Consider the following 13,119-nt stretch of genomic DNA (forward strand, 5'->3'; position numbering starts at 1 on the left):
ATCCAGAAATGACTGGTAATAAACTGGCCAGGAAAGCTTGGTCTTGGGAAGAAAGGGACAGTGGTGAGAGTTCCGGGGAACTGATGTAGGACACCTTCTCAGTTCCCAAACTCTCACTGCAATCCGAGGTGCTGTTTCCCAGGGCAGCGGTATAGGGATGTCTTTTGTACCTGGGGCAACAGGATCACCTAAATTATCTTTAGAATTCTATCATCAAATGTTTCATTTTCAGAAAATTTTCTATCAACTTTTGGCTTTTTAAAAAAAATTATTTTATTTATTTATTCATGAGAGACAAAGAGAAAGAGGCAGAGGCATAGGCAGAGGGAGAAGCAGGCTCCCTCTGGGGGACCTGATGCGGGACTCAATCTTGGGACCCCAGGATCATGACCTGAGTCAAAGGCAGATGCTCAACCACTGAGCTACCCAGGTGCCCCTTTATTTATTTGAGAGAAAAAGAGAGAGGGAGCACGAGCAAGAGGGGGGAGAGGGCAAGGGAGAATCTTAAGTAGACCCTGGGCTAAGTGCAGAGCCTGACTTGGGACTGGATCCTAGGACCCCAGGATCATGACCTGAGCTGAAGGCAGGAGCTCAACCACTGAGCCACCCAGGCACCCCTACTTTTAGCTTTTCAAAGAAACTTAAAAAAAAAAAAGAACCGGCCATGCGGGGCGGGGTCCAAAAATTAAAAAAAAAAAAAAAAGAACAGTAGGTTCTGAAGCAGGAGATGTATTATTAAACTTAAGTGACTCAAAAATGTTGAAATTCAAAATTTGCCCTCAAAAACATATTTACCTCATGTAATCCAACGCTGAAGTTTTTTCCCTTCCCTGAACCTAAGTTCCCAGCTACTTCCCTCTGCCACCTGAGGTCATTCCAGTCTTACAACCCACCACCAAGACTGCTAGTGTTTCTGTGGAGTGCAATTCTAGAAGACCATGTCTATCCCATGCATGCAAACCTGTATGAAAAGACAAAAGCTAGAGGTGAAGTATAAAGAGACTTTGATGACTGGGTCCCTTTACATTTTGTCATTGGACCTTTCTTACAAAGCTAAATCACTTTTCTGCCCGATTGCTAAGCTTTCAAACCCTGGACTGTAATTTCTGCTGTTTTAAAAATAGCTCTTGAGGGAGATACCTCCACGATTTGCTGAGAAATCAGCTCTTCAAAACAGAAGTTCTGGAAACCCTGATTAAGGGTGCGACGGCCATGAGTACAGCTGCTTGGAGGAGCAGCAAGGACCTGTGAGCAGTGCAATGGAGATGGGGCTGTGGCCAGACACCACTTCCTGAAGGGAGCAGGGGGCTCAGAGAGGCTTGAACAAACCACAGCTTTGAGTAAGAGGTCTGTGTTTCACTCTTCCTAAAGGTAACCACTGCCTCGGGTATGCACTGAACTGGATAAAAGGCTTCCACTGCCCCCCTTTTGGAGAATCACTTATCTTCTGAATGTGATGTTCTAACACAGACTAATGTTCTCTTTCTGCACACCGGCCTCCCGATGCCCTGAACTCCTGACTGGTCAAAAAGAGTACTCAAAAAGGCTAACTGCAGCCAGTTCAGACTAGACACCAGCCTAACACCAGCCTATAATAACTGTCTAGTTGAAGCATTAAGTTTCAGGTATGAGTGAGGTGTCTTGTGTCCTCTGGGTTCTGGCTCTGACGGAAATTGATAAGGGACCCTAATCCTGACCCCTATAATCCACAGGAGTCAGGAAAAGTCTCACACACTCTTCCTGTATACAGCTCATCAAAGACTGTCAAAATAAATTACCACATGCCTGCCTTCTGAACCATTCTTACTGAATGACTCCACATGAATTCTGGGGACAAAGTGAAACATTCATTTGACACACAAATATTTTGAGAGCAGGAAACTTAGCATGAGGCAGGGCTTATATTCTCAGGAATTACTCTAACACCTTGACAAGTAAATCATAAGGCTCAGAGCAGAACACCGAGGAGATCTGTATTTGGCAGATGATGCAGGCAGTAATTAGAAGTGTTGGACAAGAGCATTTGCACTTGACTAACAGAAGCAGGACTCTGAAGAGGGCCTGGATGGGAAAGATGAATGAGAAACCAAAGAGAACTACTGATGTCCTGAGTGAGAAAAGCCCAAGGGGCCACTTTTACAGAGGACTTGTAATCCTTGAAATTTCCACCTGACAAGTTATATTTTGGTGAATTCTGTATGTTCTGACATTTATACTTTTCTACCAATTGTCGTATTTATTAGAAAAATATAAATTAGGGACGCCTGGGTGGCTCAGTGGTTGAGCATCTGCTTTCGGCTCAGGGCCTGATCCTGGAGTCCCGGGATCGAGTTCCACATCAGGCTCCCTGCATGGAGCCTGCTTCTCCCTCTGCCTGTGTCTCTGTCTGTCTCTCTGTGTCTCTCATGAATAAATAAAATCTTAAAAAAAGAGAAAAATATAAATTAAGAAAATTCCTTATATTTCAGTTAAGAAATTAAAAAATTGCCTCAATCAAGAATAATTTATACTGCTATTGATGGGATACAACTTAGCCTGAAGTCCAAAGTTTTCAAAGATTAGAAGATCAGATTTGATTCTTTCCATAGTCAATTCTGCTACCTTAGAGCCCAAGACAGGAAATCCTGTTTGAACAAAGTTAAAAGTATTTAAAATTTGACCCCAGTTTTCCTGCTGTAAGTACCACCAGGTACAATTAACTGATCCCTAAGAAAGACCAATAATTTCTGCTTTCAAAGGCAGAGTATGAGATTGAAAAAAAAATACATGTGCTTTCAAGTTAATTTACTAGTTGTGTCACCTTGGGCATGCTATTTAACCTCTATGAAACTCAATTTCCTTACGTGTAAAATGGGACTTCTACCACCCACTGTTAGGGTTCTTATATGTAAAATGTTCTGCTCAGTCCCTACTGAGGACAGAATTATAGCTTAGCATGTGTTCTCTTTCCTTCTAGTTATGTTGGCCTTCCAGAACCATTATGATTCAATATTTTCTCCTTTATTTTGTAGAGCATCTGAAGTCTGCGACATATCACACATTACATTATTATGAATTCTTGGCTTGCTTGTGGAATTGCTCTTGAATTTCTAGAGACCCTGCATTAGCTTGTGGCTGATATACTTCACTTATGTGACTTCCACGCACTACAAGAAACATAGTAGGAACTCTAATAAATATTCTTTAAGTGAACTGTACTGTTTAATATAGAGCACTGAAAATCAAGAGAGAGGAAGATATGACAAAATGTACACCCATCCAGGCACTCTTGCTCAATAAATGACAATATTTATTGCCTGACTCAATAAATTGCCTGACAAAATAAATGACTCAATAATTGCCTGACAATCACTTTAAGAAGTACTTTTCACTCTTCCTTGGTCCCATGGTTGACTGACATCCTATGGTAGCCAGTTTCCAAGATGAGTCCCAATGCTCATCACCCCTGCTATTTATTTACCCTCTTCATAAGGAATCACTGCTGCCTCTGTGTGACTAAGATAATACTGCAGAAGTGACAATGTTGACTTCAGAGGCTAGATTAAAAAAAAGATATTGCAGCTATGGTCTTGTTTTTTTTTTAAGATTTTATTTATTTATTTATTCATGAGAGACACAGAAAGAGAGGCAGAGACATAGGCAGAGGGAGGAGAAGCAGGCTCCATGCAAGGAGCCCGATGCAGGACTTGATCCCGGGAATCCGGGATCATGTCCTGAGCCAAAGGCAGCCGCTCAATCCCTGAGCCACCAAGGCATCCCATGGTCTTGTTTTCTTGAATCATTTGCTGTGTGTGTGTGTGTGTGTGTGTGCGCGCGTAAGCCACTAACCATGTTGTGAGGACAGATGGCTGCATGATCTTAGGCAACTTAGATGATCTATCTGCAGTTGTTTTCCTCACCTTTAAACTGAATATATTTCGTACTTCTTATTTCACAGGGTATTGTGATGATTAAAGACGACACGCAAAACACCTAGCAGGATGCCTGGCACATAAGCTTTGGTTAAATGTGGCTACTACTGGTGGTGGTGGTAGCGGGAGAAGCTGTAGGAATTGACTGGATGTGAGATATGAAGTAAAGCGAGGAATCAAGGATAATTCTTAGGTTTTGGGCTTGAATAAAGAAGTGATGGTATTACTTCCTGAGTCTGGGGACAATGGAGGAAAGGTAGTGGAGAACAAAGTCATTCTCTCTCCTTTTTTTTGGACTAAAGGTGCTTAAGCCTCAAAGTGATAATGCTAAAATTATCTCTGAATCACTTATAAACAGCATCTCATTTCCGTTCTCTCTAAATTAATTCAATCTGTTTTTTTTTTTTTTTTGGTTGTTGTTGTTGTTCTAAGTAATTCCTTCCTGGGACATGAAAAATTGTTGAAGTAAAAAGAGACAGAAATTCCAGAATGGTCAAATTACTCTGCAGTCAATGGTTGTATAACCCTGGGTGAGTCACTGTTCTCAATGAAATGATGGCAAGCATTACAAAGATGAACAGCAGCAGAACAAAATCCACTCAGGTAGTTCTCACTTTTGTTTTAGAGCAATTAGCAAACATCAGGGAGGATATGTGCAATCAACATGAAATAAGATACGCATTGGGGGTTATGAGAAATGGCAAGGTACTTCGATTGAGTTTAAGTGAAGATTTACTGATAACTGAAATGCTCATGTTTGATAAAATTAGATTTCTGTTCCCATTCTCAGACTCCCTCCTGGTAGTTGGTGGTTTCACTACACAAGGAAGGGTAATATGTGACGCAAGTCTGGCATCTCAGCTGTACACTGAGCTTTCATTTTGTTACTAGGTCATAGACTCATTAAACAATCCTATCTCTAAAACTGGATTGTTTATATCATAACATAAATTTGAGGAACATTTGGCCTTCAGATTCCAGCATTTTCTGGGATTCCCCAAATCCACTATGAAATGCTCCAAACAATGTACACTACTCTGAACCTGAATGAGTGGCTCACAGGGCAGTTGCAAGTAGAATGGGTTCATTCACTTGGTAACCAAGTTGGGACCCAAAGCCTTGGGTGCAGTCTCTGTGCTGCTCTGGGTCTTACTTCTTCATTCTTAAAACGAAGGGCTTGTACCCATAGATGATCATGAGGTTCTATTCCAGCTCTAGGATATTTGACTCTACTAAGCTGCTACTGGTAAGAAAACTTTGGGCTTTGTTTCCCTTTATTCTTGATAAAGACAAATTGCAAATACACCATCCACAAGTGATTTTACAGACCGGTTTATATCAGTATTTTCTTGGCGGGACTCTGAAGTGGTTCCCTCTACCACTGTGATGTATAAGACTAGCTATGGGGACTACACCTTCAAACTTAACTTCAGCCCAGCATGCTGATATTAAGCTACTTGAGGTAGAGCTGGTTCATGTAATAATCATAAGGAAGTACAATATATATATTGTCCACCAACTTCCGCCCACCACAGAAATAGAGAAATGAGGTTTTCTGAGAGGTAGTTGCTACATTTACCATAAGTATTCAATTTCTTCAATAGTCTGTTTAATTCCCACCCCCCATAGTTGGTGTCATGCAAGAATCTAGTCACACTGACTAGAATCGAAGGATACTGGGTGACCAGAGAATCTGAAGTCTGAAATTTATCAGTCCTGCCCTGAGCAACAGAGCCTTGATTGGTGTAAACTACTTGAGCAGGTAAGAGTGATCACTTACTTTTAGCTTAAAAGTTAATTCTATAAAAACTCTAACAGGACTAAAATATTTAAATTTTGAAAACTGATCATCAGAGTCTTTTCCCCTCCTTTCTGTTTGGAAGTATTTGCTAGTGTGAAATAGCAAAGTGAGGCGACAGTAATAGGAGATAGCAGATGCTGTGTGAGGTGGGCTAGTTTGAAATGAGGAGAATATGATTTGTAAATATAGAAGCACTATTACCTTTTCAGATTTTAATATATAGTGCATTATTTACACAAGGCAGGGGTGCTATTTTTCTTTAATATCACCATAAAAGAAAGCTCCATTTCTTTTTTTTTGGAAGCTCCATTTCTTATATAAAAATTTACTCAGAAATAAATTTTTCTTAGGAAATTAACTGGCTTATTTCACTATCTGACTGGTTTTTAAATCACTCAAGTTTCAGATTAGGCTTTATATATTTACAACTGATAGTATACTAACTGCAACCAGATTCCAATTTGCTAGGCTGCACTGGATTCAGATACAAACTTGCTCTGAAGCATGTGGATGGTTTTCTAAATAAAAACTGCAAAGAAATAAAATGATAGACAGTGGTAGACATCAATTAACAATCTCCATATTTGAGTGTAGAGACACTGTACAGCCCTCTAGTTTTCAAGTCCTTGTGTGGGGATTGCTTGGTTTAAAAAATTATTAAAAAGTTCTAACAGTGTATTTGGAAAAACCCCTATTTCTGTAATCTAAGATGCAAAACTTAAAACAGTGACTATGAAGAGGGGTAGAGTGGTGAAAGAGCTCTGAGGGGCTGGGGGCATACAAGAAGGCAGTATATGGCATCTCAGAAGGCAGATGTGTGGAAACACTTTTTTGTTTATCAAAAGACAGAACGTGACTAAAAAAAGATTTAGAGAATCCCCACTCTAGATTTTTATAAAAGAGAATGTGGTTATCTAGAAAGCTATGGTGATAAACACAAAGAAATGTGGCACATTCTGAATAGAGCTCATGATTCTTACTTGACCAGAATCCAAAAACTTGTTATTCCTACCTGAAAGAAATAAGCAATGAACAAAATAATGAAAAAGAGTTTGTATGTGACTCTTTAAACACTTCATCTGTACCATTTGATGCAAGAAAGATTTTTTGTTTTTTTAAAAAGAAAGATTTAAATTAAAAGGACATTTAATTTAAAAATAAGACATAGGGGTGGCTTGGTTGACTCAGTTGGAAGAGTATGTGACACTTGATCTCGGGGTCCTAAGTTCGAGAGCTCTGTGTTGGATGTAGAGATTACTACGACAAATAAAAATAAGACATAAAAAAGCAAAACCATGCCTGCATTTCTGCTATGACTAAAATATCTTTTAAAAAATATTCTCTGGAACTCTAATAAAAAAAATCATATTCTCTGAAAAACCCAGGTACTAAATTATACACAAAGACACATGAGGGCACTCTAACCACCAAGCACAGTAACTACGGTTTTGAGATGGAATTTTGAAGTAAACTTAAAAAAAATTGCAGTATGGTAGTTTAGCATTAAATATATGAAATAAGAAATTACTGATGTCTTTTGGTAAAGACCTTGGATTTTGGTGTCTATCCTTGGTTACTATACTTGCCTTTTGTTCGATTCAGGATCTTATCTGAGTATTTGTGTAGAGTTAAGTTTACTTCTGAAAAATGAAATGAGATGATTCTAATAGTATTAGATTATAGAGAGGTGCTTTGACTTTATCACAAAAAGACACCATTTTGAAAAGTATTTATGTACAGTTTGTGTACAATTAAGGTGATAATTAAAAATCAGTTTTCAAAAAAATAAAATAAAATAAAAATCAGTTTTCTATTAAGGTGATCACAAAATACTTGGGCAACACTTTCCTTTGGTCAGTATGTATTGCTTGCATGTGCCTTAAAATATTTTAATTACCCTTCTAGGCAAAAACCAATCAAAGAATGATAAATCTCAGGCATTTAACTATTTGTATCAAATTTTGTTTTTTAGAGAAAAGTTCTATCTACAATCAACTCTTGCTTTTACTTCCACTGGACAACCCTGATAGAAAAGGTAAGAAAGTATCTATATTCTCCCTTACCATCCAATACATTTACATTTTATTTCATCCAATGCTTTTCAGAAACTATTCAGTTTAAATACCATCTATAATTTTAATATTAAGCATCTGCAATTCTATTCTAGCTCCTGAGACAAAATTCAAGAAAATCTGATATAAATGAGTAACAACTCAACGTGTATTCAACCATCCAGAATCTCTTCCATGGCTTTACCAATCATTTATACCTTCCTTTGCATCGTTGGTCTCTTTGGAAATTCTCTCTCTCAGTGGGTATTTTTAACAAAAATAGCCAAGAAAACATCAACGCACATCTACCTAGCACATCTTGTGACTGCAAACTTACTTGTGTGCAGTGCCATGCCTTTCATGGGTATCTATTTCCTCAAAGGTTTTCAATGGGAATATCGATCTGCACAATGCACGGTGGTCAATTTTTTGGGAACTCTATCCATGCATGCAAGTATGTTTGTCAGCCTCTTAATTTTGAGTTGGATTGCCATAAGCCGCTATGCTACCTTAATGAAAAAGGATTCAGTACAAGAGACCACTTCGTGCTATGAGAAAGTATTTTATGGTCATTTACTGAAAAAATTTCGCCAGCCCAATTTTGCTAGAAAACTGTGTGTTTATATATGGGGAGTTGTACTAGGCATAATTATTCCAGTTATCATATACTACTCAGTTGTAGAGGCTACAGATGGAGACGAGAATGTGTGCTATAACCGGCAGACAGAACTAGGTGCCGTGATCTCACAGACCGCAGGCCTCATTGGAACCACACTTATCGGATTTTCATTTTTAGTCGTGCTAACATCATACTACTCTTTTGTCAGCCATCTGAGAAAAATAAGGACCTGTACATCCATTATGGAAAAAGATCTGACTTACAGTTCTGTGAAAAGGCATCTTCTGGTCATCCAGGTTCTACTAGTAGTTTGCTTCCTTCCATATAGCATTTTTAAACCCATTTTTTATGTTCTACACCAAAGAGAGAACTGTCAGCAACTGAATTATTTAATAGAAATAAAAAACATCCTCACCTGTCTTGCATCAGCCAGAAGTAGCACAGATCCCATTATATTTCTGTTTTTAGATAAAACGTTCAAAAAGACACTATATAATCTCTTTACAAAATCTGATTCCCCACATATACAACCCTATGGATGACTTCTGAGTAGAAGACACCACCAAAATAGAAAAGTGTTTATAGGGCTATTAGGGATACAGAACTATGTGATTAACAGGTCACAGCTTGCTTGATAGCAGGCACTAAGAAAATTTCTTTGGTTTTATAAATAATCATAAAATTTACTTCACAGCTCTACTAATACTGCAAGTTGGGTTGGCAGAGACTGTCAGAGGCAAAAGTCAAGCATATAAAAGGATCTCACTGCATATGAAAGCAACAGACTATTTTCTCTTTAAACTCAACTGTGTATGCTTTTATTTAGAACACAACATGTCATGACTGTAGGATAAAGCAGCAAATGGCTTAGGACTTTTCTGCTTTCTAGTAGTTGCAATATAAGGGCCTATCTATGCCTAGTGTTTTATTGGTAACTTTAAAAATGAGTAAAAGAAAAAAGTGAATCAGAAATTATCTCGCTTAAGTCTTATCTAGATGTGTGACTAACAGAATGTAAAAATCCAAGGTTTTATAAACGTATTATCTTGTATCATCTGTTCATGTTATTGTGAGAAGCAATATTCATTCATTCCAGTATTTATTAAACCAGTGTTTTTATAAATATACTTAAATATTCAGGTTAGGCTTGGTCAAAATAAAGAGCGAATGTCATCATATGCCTATCTTCATCACATCTTGTAAATTTCCCTCTGTATTCAATATAAGTAACGTGATTAACGACAAATGGTACCTGGCATATAGATATGTTCAATTACTTTTTCTGAAAATAGATGAAGGAATAATAAGGGCAGCATAATAGTATTGTTGTTGAAAGACTGGTCTCTGGAGTTAGATTCCCTGGGTTCAATCCTAGCTGAATCTCTTATTCAGCCAGACAATCCTAAATTACTTACCTTCTTAAAGTGTTAATGTCGTCATTTATAGAATGAAAAAATACTGTGTAATTCATAGGTACTATTATTAAATCAGATGATGTTACTATTCTGAGTAGCTGTCATTCACTAAGCATGTGCTATGTGCCAGGCACTCTGCTTATATACTTTGCATGTATTTCAATCATCATGACCATAAAGGATGCCAATCTGCTGATGAAAAAACTGAAGTGCATAGATAAGTCACCTCATTTTTCTCCAATATCTAAATAAATACTTAAACCATAAGCATTTCTCAGTCATTTCTTTGTTTCACATAATCTTGTCAGGAAGATAAATGATGGGGGCTACACTCTGTGCTATGTACAATCTAATTAAAAAAATTTTTTAATGTGTTTTTTCCCAAAAAGATCATAAGTGCCTTTTGAGCTGTAGTCTGCTTTCAATTTCTACACCCACGGTACTTGCGTTCTCTACTCAGATAAGCAGCAAACAAACAGAGTTAAATGAAACTGAAGTTGAATAAACGTTAAGGGTAACCTGTTACTTCATTAGAGACTGCTTAAAGACTCATTTATTCTCCTCGTGGTAATTTCTTTGGTGCTCAGAAAGAAGTTTAAAGTAAGTTCACATAGCACTTCCAAGCCTTTAGTCTCATACCATGTTTTGTTCCTGAATTAAAAATGTAGAAACAATACACTGTACAGATTCCCCAAGAGCCATTTGTTCAATGTCACTAGAGGTTTTTCCAGCACATCTGCATAAATTTCATTAAAAAAGAATAGAAAACAAACAGTAAATATTCCCTCTGCCCCTCTTTTTAAGTTCCATAGTTAACTGAGAGAAGAAAATGTTCAGAAAAAAAGTCTGAAGAAAATGCATGCTGGCTGCAAATGTTTACAGTGTATATCTATTCTTTTATAGCAGCAATCTGATTTCTAGCAGATTAATTTGCAGATGCAAAAGCAGACCTGGGAACTCTAGTTCCCTAAGTACAGGTTGTAAACAGAGGTGTCCAATCATTGTTTTCATTTTACATAAGCGATCCAGTATTAATCTCACCGCAGTTAGGAGTTTAAAATCATTATTAAAAATATCACTTTATTTTGCCATGGCTTTAATTAAAAGATAAAAAATATTATCAAAGTAGAGTTTCCTACATTTAAAAAAGGCAGGAAAAGAGGTATGCAATTTCTCTTTAAGTTAGCCATTCTGATAGAAAACTCCCATTTTAATTCTCTGTACTGAGCTTATTATCACCATGTTTATCTTCACATCATAGATACTTTCCTGAACAGGTTAATTGTGAAATATGTTGAATTTTTTTTGTGTGTTGTTGACAAACTGGCTGTTTAATGTTATGGTGAGTATTTTTTATGAAATACTACTTTCTAAATTACTCTAAAGTGTGGATTTCAGAAAAACTGTGCTCAAAATTTTTTTATTATTATAGTTGACATGTCATGTTATATGTTATATTAGTTTCAGGTGCACAGCATAGTGATTCAACAATTCTATACATTACTCAATGCTCATCACGGTAGGTGTAGTCACCATCTGTGACCATACAATGTTACTACAATATTACTGGCTATATTCCCTATCCTGTACTTTTTATCTCCATGACTCGTTTATCTTATAACTGGAAGTTTGTATCTCTTAACCCCCTTCACCTATTTTGCCCATTCCCTTGCTCCCTTGCGCTCTGGCAACCACTAATTTGAGAAAAACAATGTTTTTAATGGGTGAGTTAGAATTAAAAACAATTTCAGAAGCCCCAAGCTTTGGCTTATTTGCTAACGAGATTATATCTTAACTACAGAAAGCAGGCAGACAAATGTTTTCCCTTTAATCCTTTCCATATACACTCTCATTAAGGTGGCTTTCAAGCTACTAATTGGGAAGACAATCATTAAGACCAGATAAGCCAACTTCCGGATAGACTACTCAACCTGGAACAGCTTCTACTTCCTAGGTGGAAGAGGAAGATGTCAAACTCCTTTATTTGGTAAGGGCTCTCCCAGCCTGCCCCTGGCCTTGCAGTCTGCAGGGTGGGGGCTGTTAGGAACAAATGTGGGAAGACAAGCTGAATGGAAATATAGCTTGGCAGACCGCAAAGGCAGCACAGAAGGACACTGGACTGGTAATTTGCTAAGCATATCAATCCTGCAGTCTAATGCTAGAGACCTTCCTCTGACTGCCCCCAAATTGAAATTGAATCGATATCAGTGGGAAGAGTTATGACAGCTAGAAAGGTTTTATTCCTAACAGGAAAAAAAAAATGCTTTGGCCATATCATTCATGCTTGCTGTCCTAGCTCAGAAGGAGAGGAGCAGTGAAAGAATTCACATCTGATAAGCAAAAGAAACAGCCATTCTTTTTTTTAATCTTTTTTTTTTAAAGTAATCTCTACCCCCAACATGGGGTCTGAACTCATGACCCCAAGATCAAAAGAGTTGCACGCTCCACCAACTGAGCCAGCCAGGCAACCCTCATTCTTTTCTTTCTAAATCAAGTAGTTAATTTTTTTTGAAGGGTGGAGTGGGAAAATAGAAGCACAACAATTAGAAACACAAGACAAATTTAAGATCTTATAATTCATAAGAGATTTCTCTAGGTCTAATTGTTAAAACCCCACATTCAAGCCGAACACATACATTATGTTCAACAACCTTACGAAAGTAATTCTGAAGATGAATTGGAGCCCCTCTTATAATAAAGAATAAACCCATTTTCATCTTCATCAGAATTTCAATTTCTCTATACAACATGCGGGACTTCTTGGAAGTTGGGAGTAAGAGACGTGGAAGAAGTGTCAGCAACCAAGAGCAATAGGGGAAGAAATACTGTACGGAATCTGTACTGCCATGGCAACTGGTGTGATGTGACAAACACCTGTTTGTAAAAGTCTGGCCCTCCGCAGGTGAAAGGGGAACTGAGAACAGAAGGGGACCAAAGAGCAGCCAGGCGTATTCACCAGTTAGGAGGAAAATCATTTCAAGGAAGAGCATACAGAAATGCTTGGGTGGAGGCCTCTGGCTGAGTGTCTACGACTGTCTGGCTATGGGGTTTTGCACAGTTCTGAGAACTAAACACTGAGCCCCCAAACCTCCTGGGCACACGTCCCACTCGGAATAGAAAGTGACTGTGTGCAGGTCCATTTGCATTTAGAGAAGTGGTGTCACTTCAACTTCGGCTGTTAAAATTGGATGTCAGGAGGTCAGAGCCACAGAAAGTTCTAAGAATGCTTTGCCTCTCCATGTCCAGGTGATGCCATGTAAAGCTGTCTCCAGGAGTTAGGGGAGACAAGAAAGACCCACTGACTCTTAATGCTTAACAGAGC

At 38.0% G+C, this 13,119-nt stretch overlaps 2 protein-coding genes across 13 annotated transcripts in view; one reads left to right on the forward strand and one right to left on the reverse strand.

The window, feature by feature from the left end:
- Positions 1-13,119, reverse strand: part of CASK (calcium/calmodulin dependent serine protein kinase) — a 350,654-nt gene that overhangs the window by 160,430 nt on the left and 177,105 nt on the right. The gene's annotated exons all lie outside the window — the stretch shown is intronic.
- GPR82 (G protein-coupled receptor 82) lies at positions 4,342-10,064 on the forward strand. Its single transcript, XM_038587223.1, has 4 exons — positions 4,342-4,441; positions 5,541-5,673; positions 7,685-7,747; positions 7,880-10,064. Exon 4 carries the CDS (start codon positions 7,914-7,916, stop codon positions 8,922-8,924), a length of 1,011 nt encoding a protein of 336 aa, XP_038443151.1. The 5' UTR covers positions 4,342-4,441; positions 5,541-5,673; positions 7,685-7,747; positions 7,880-7,913; the 3' UTR covers positions 8,925-10,064.

Source organism: Canis lupus, chromosome X (assembly GCF_011100685.1).
Source record: "Canis lupus familiaris isolate Mischka breed German Shepherd chromosome X, alternate assembly UU_Cfam_GSD_1.0, whole genome shotgun sequence".
Lineage (NCBI taxonomy): Eukaryota > Metazoa > Chordata > Mammalia > Carnivora > Canidae > Canis > Canis lupus.

Excerpts from the sequence above, each read along its gene's own strand:
- GPR82 (XM_038587223.1), top strand. The coding sequence starts at position 7,914 with ATGAGTAACAACTCAACGTGTATTCAACCATCCAGAATCTCTTCCATG.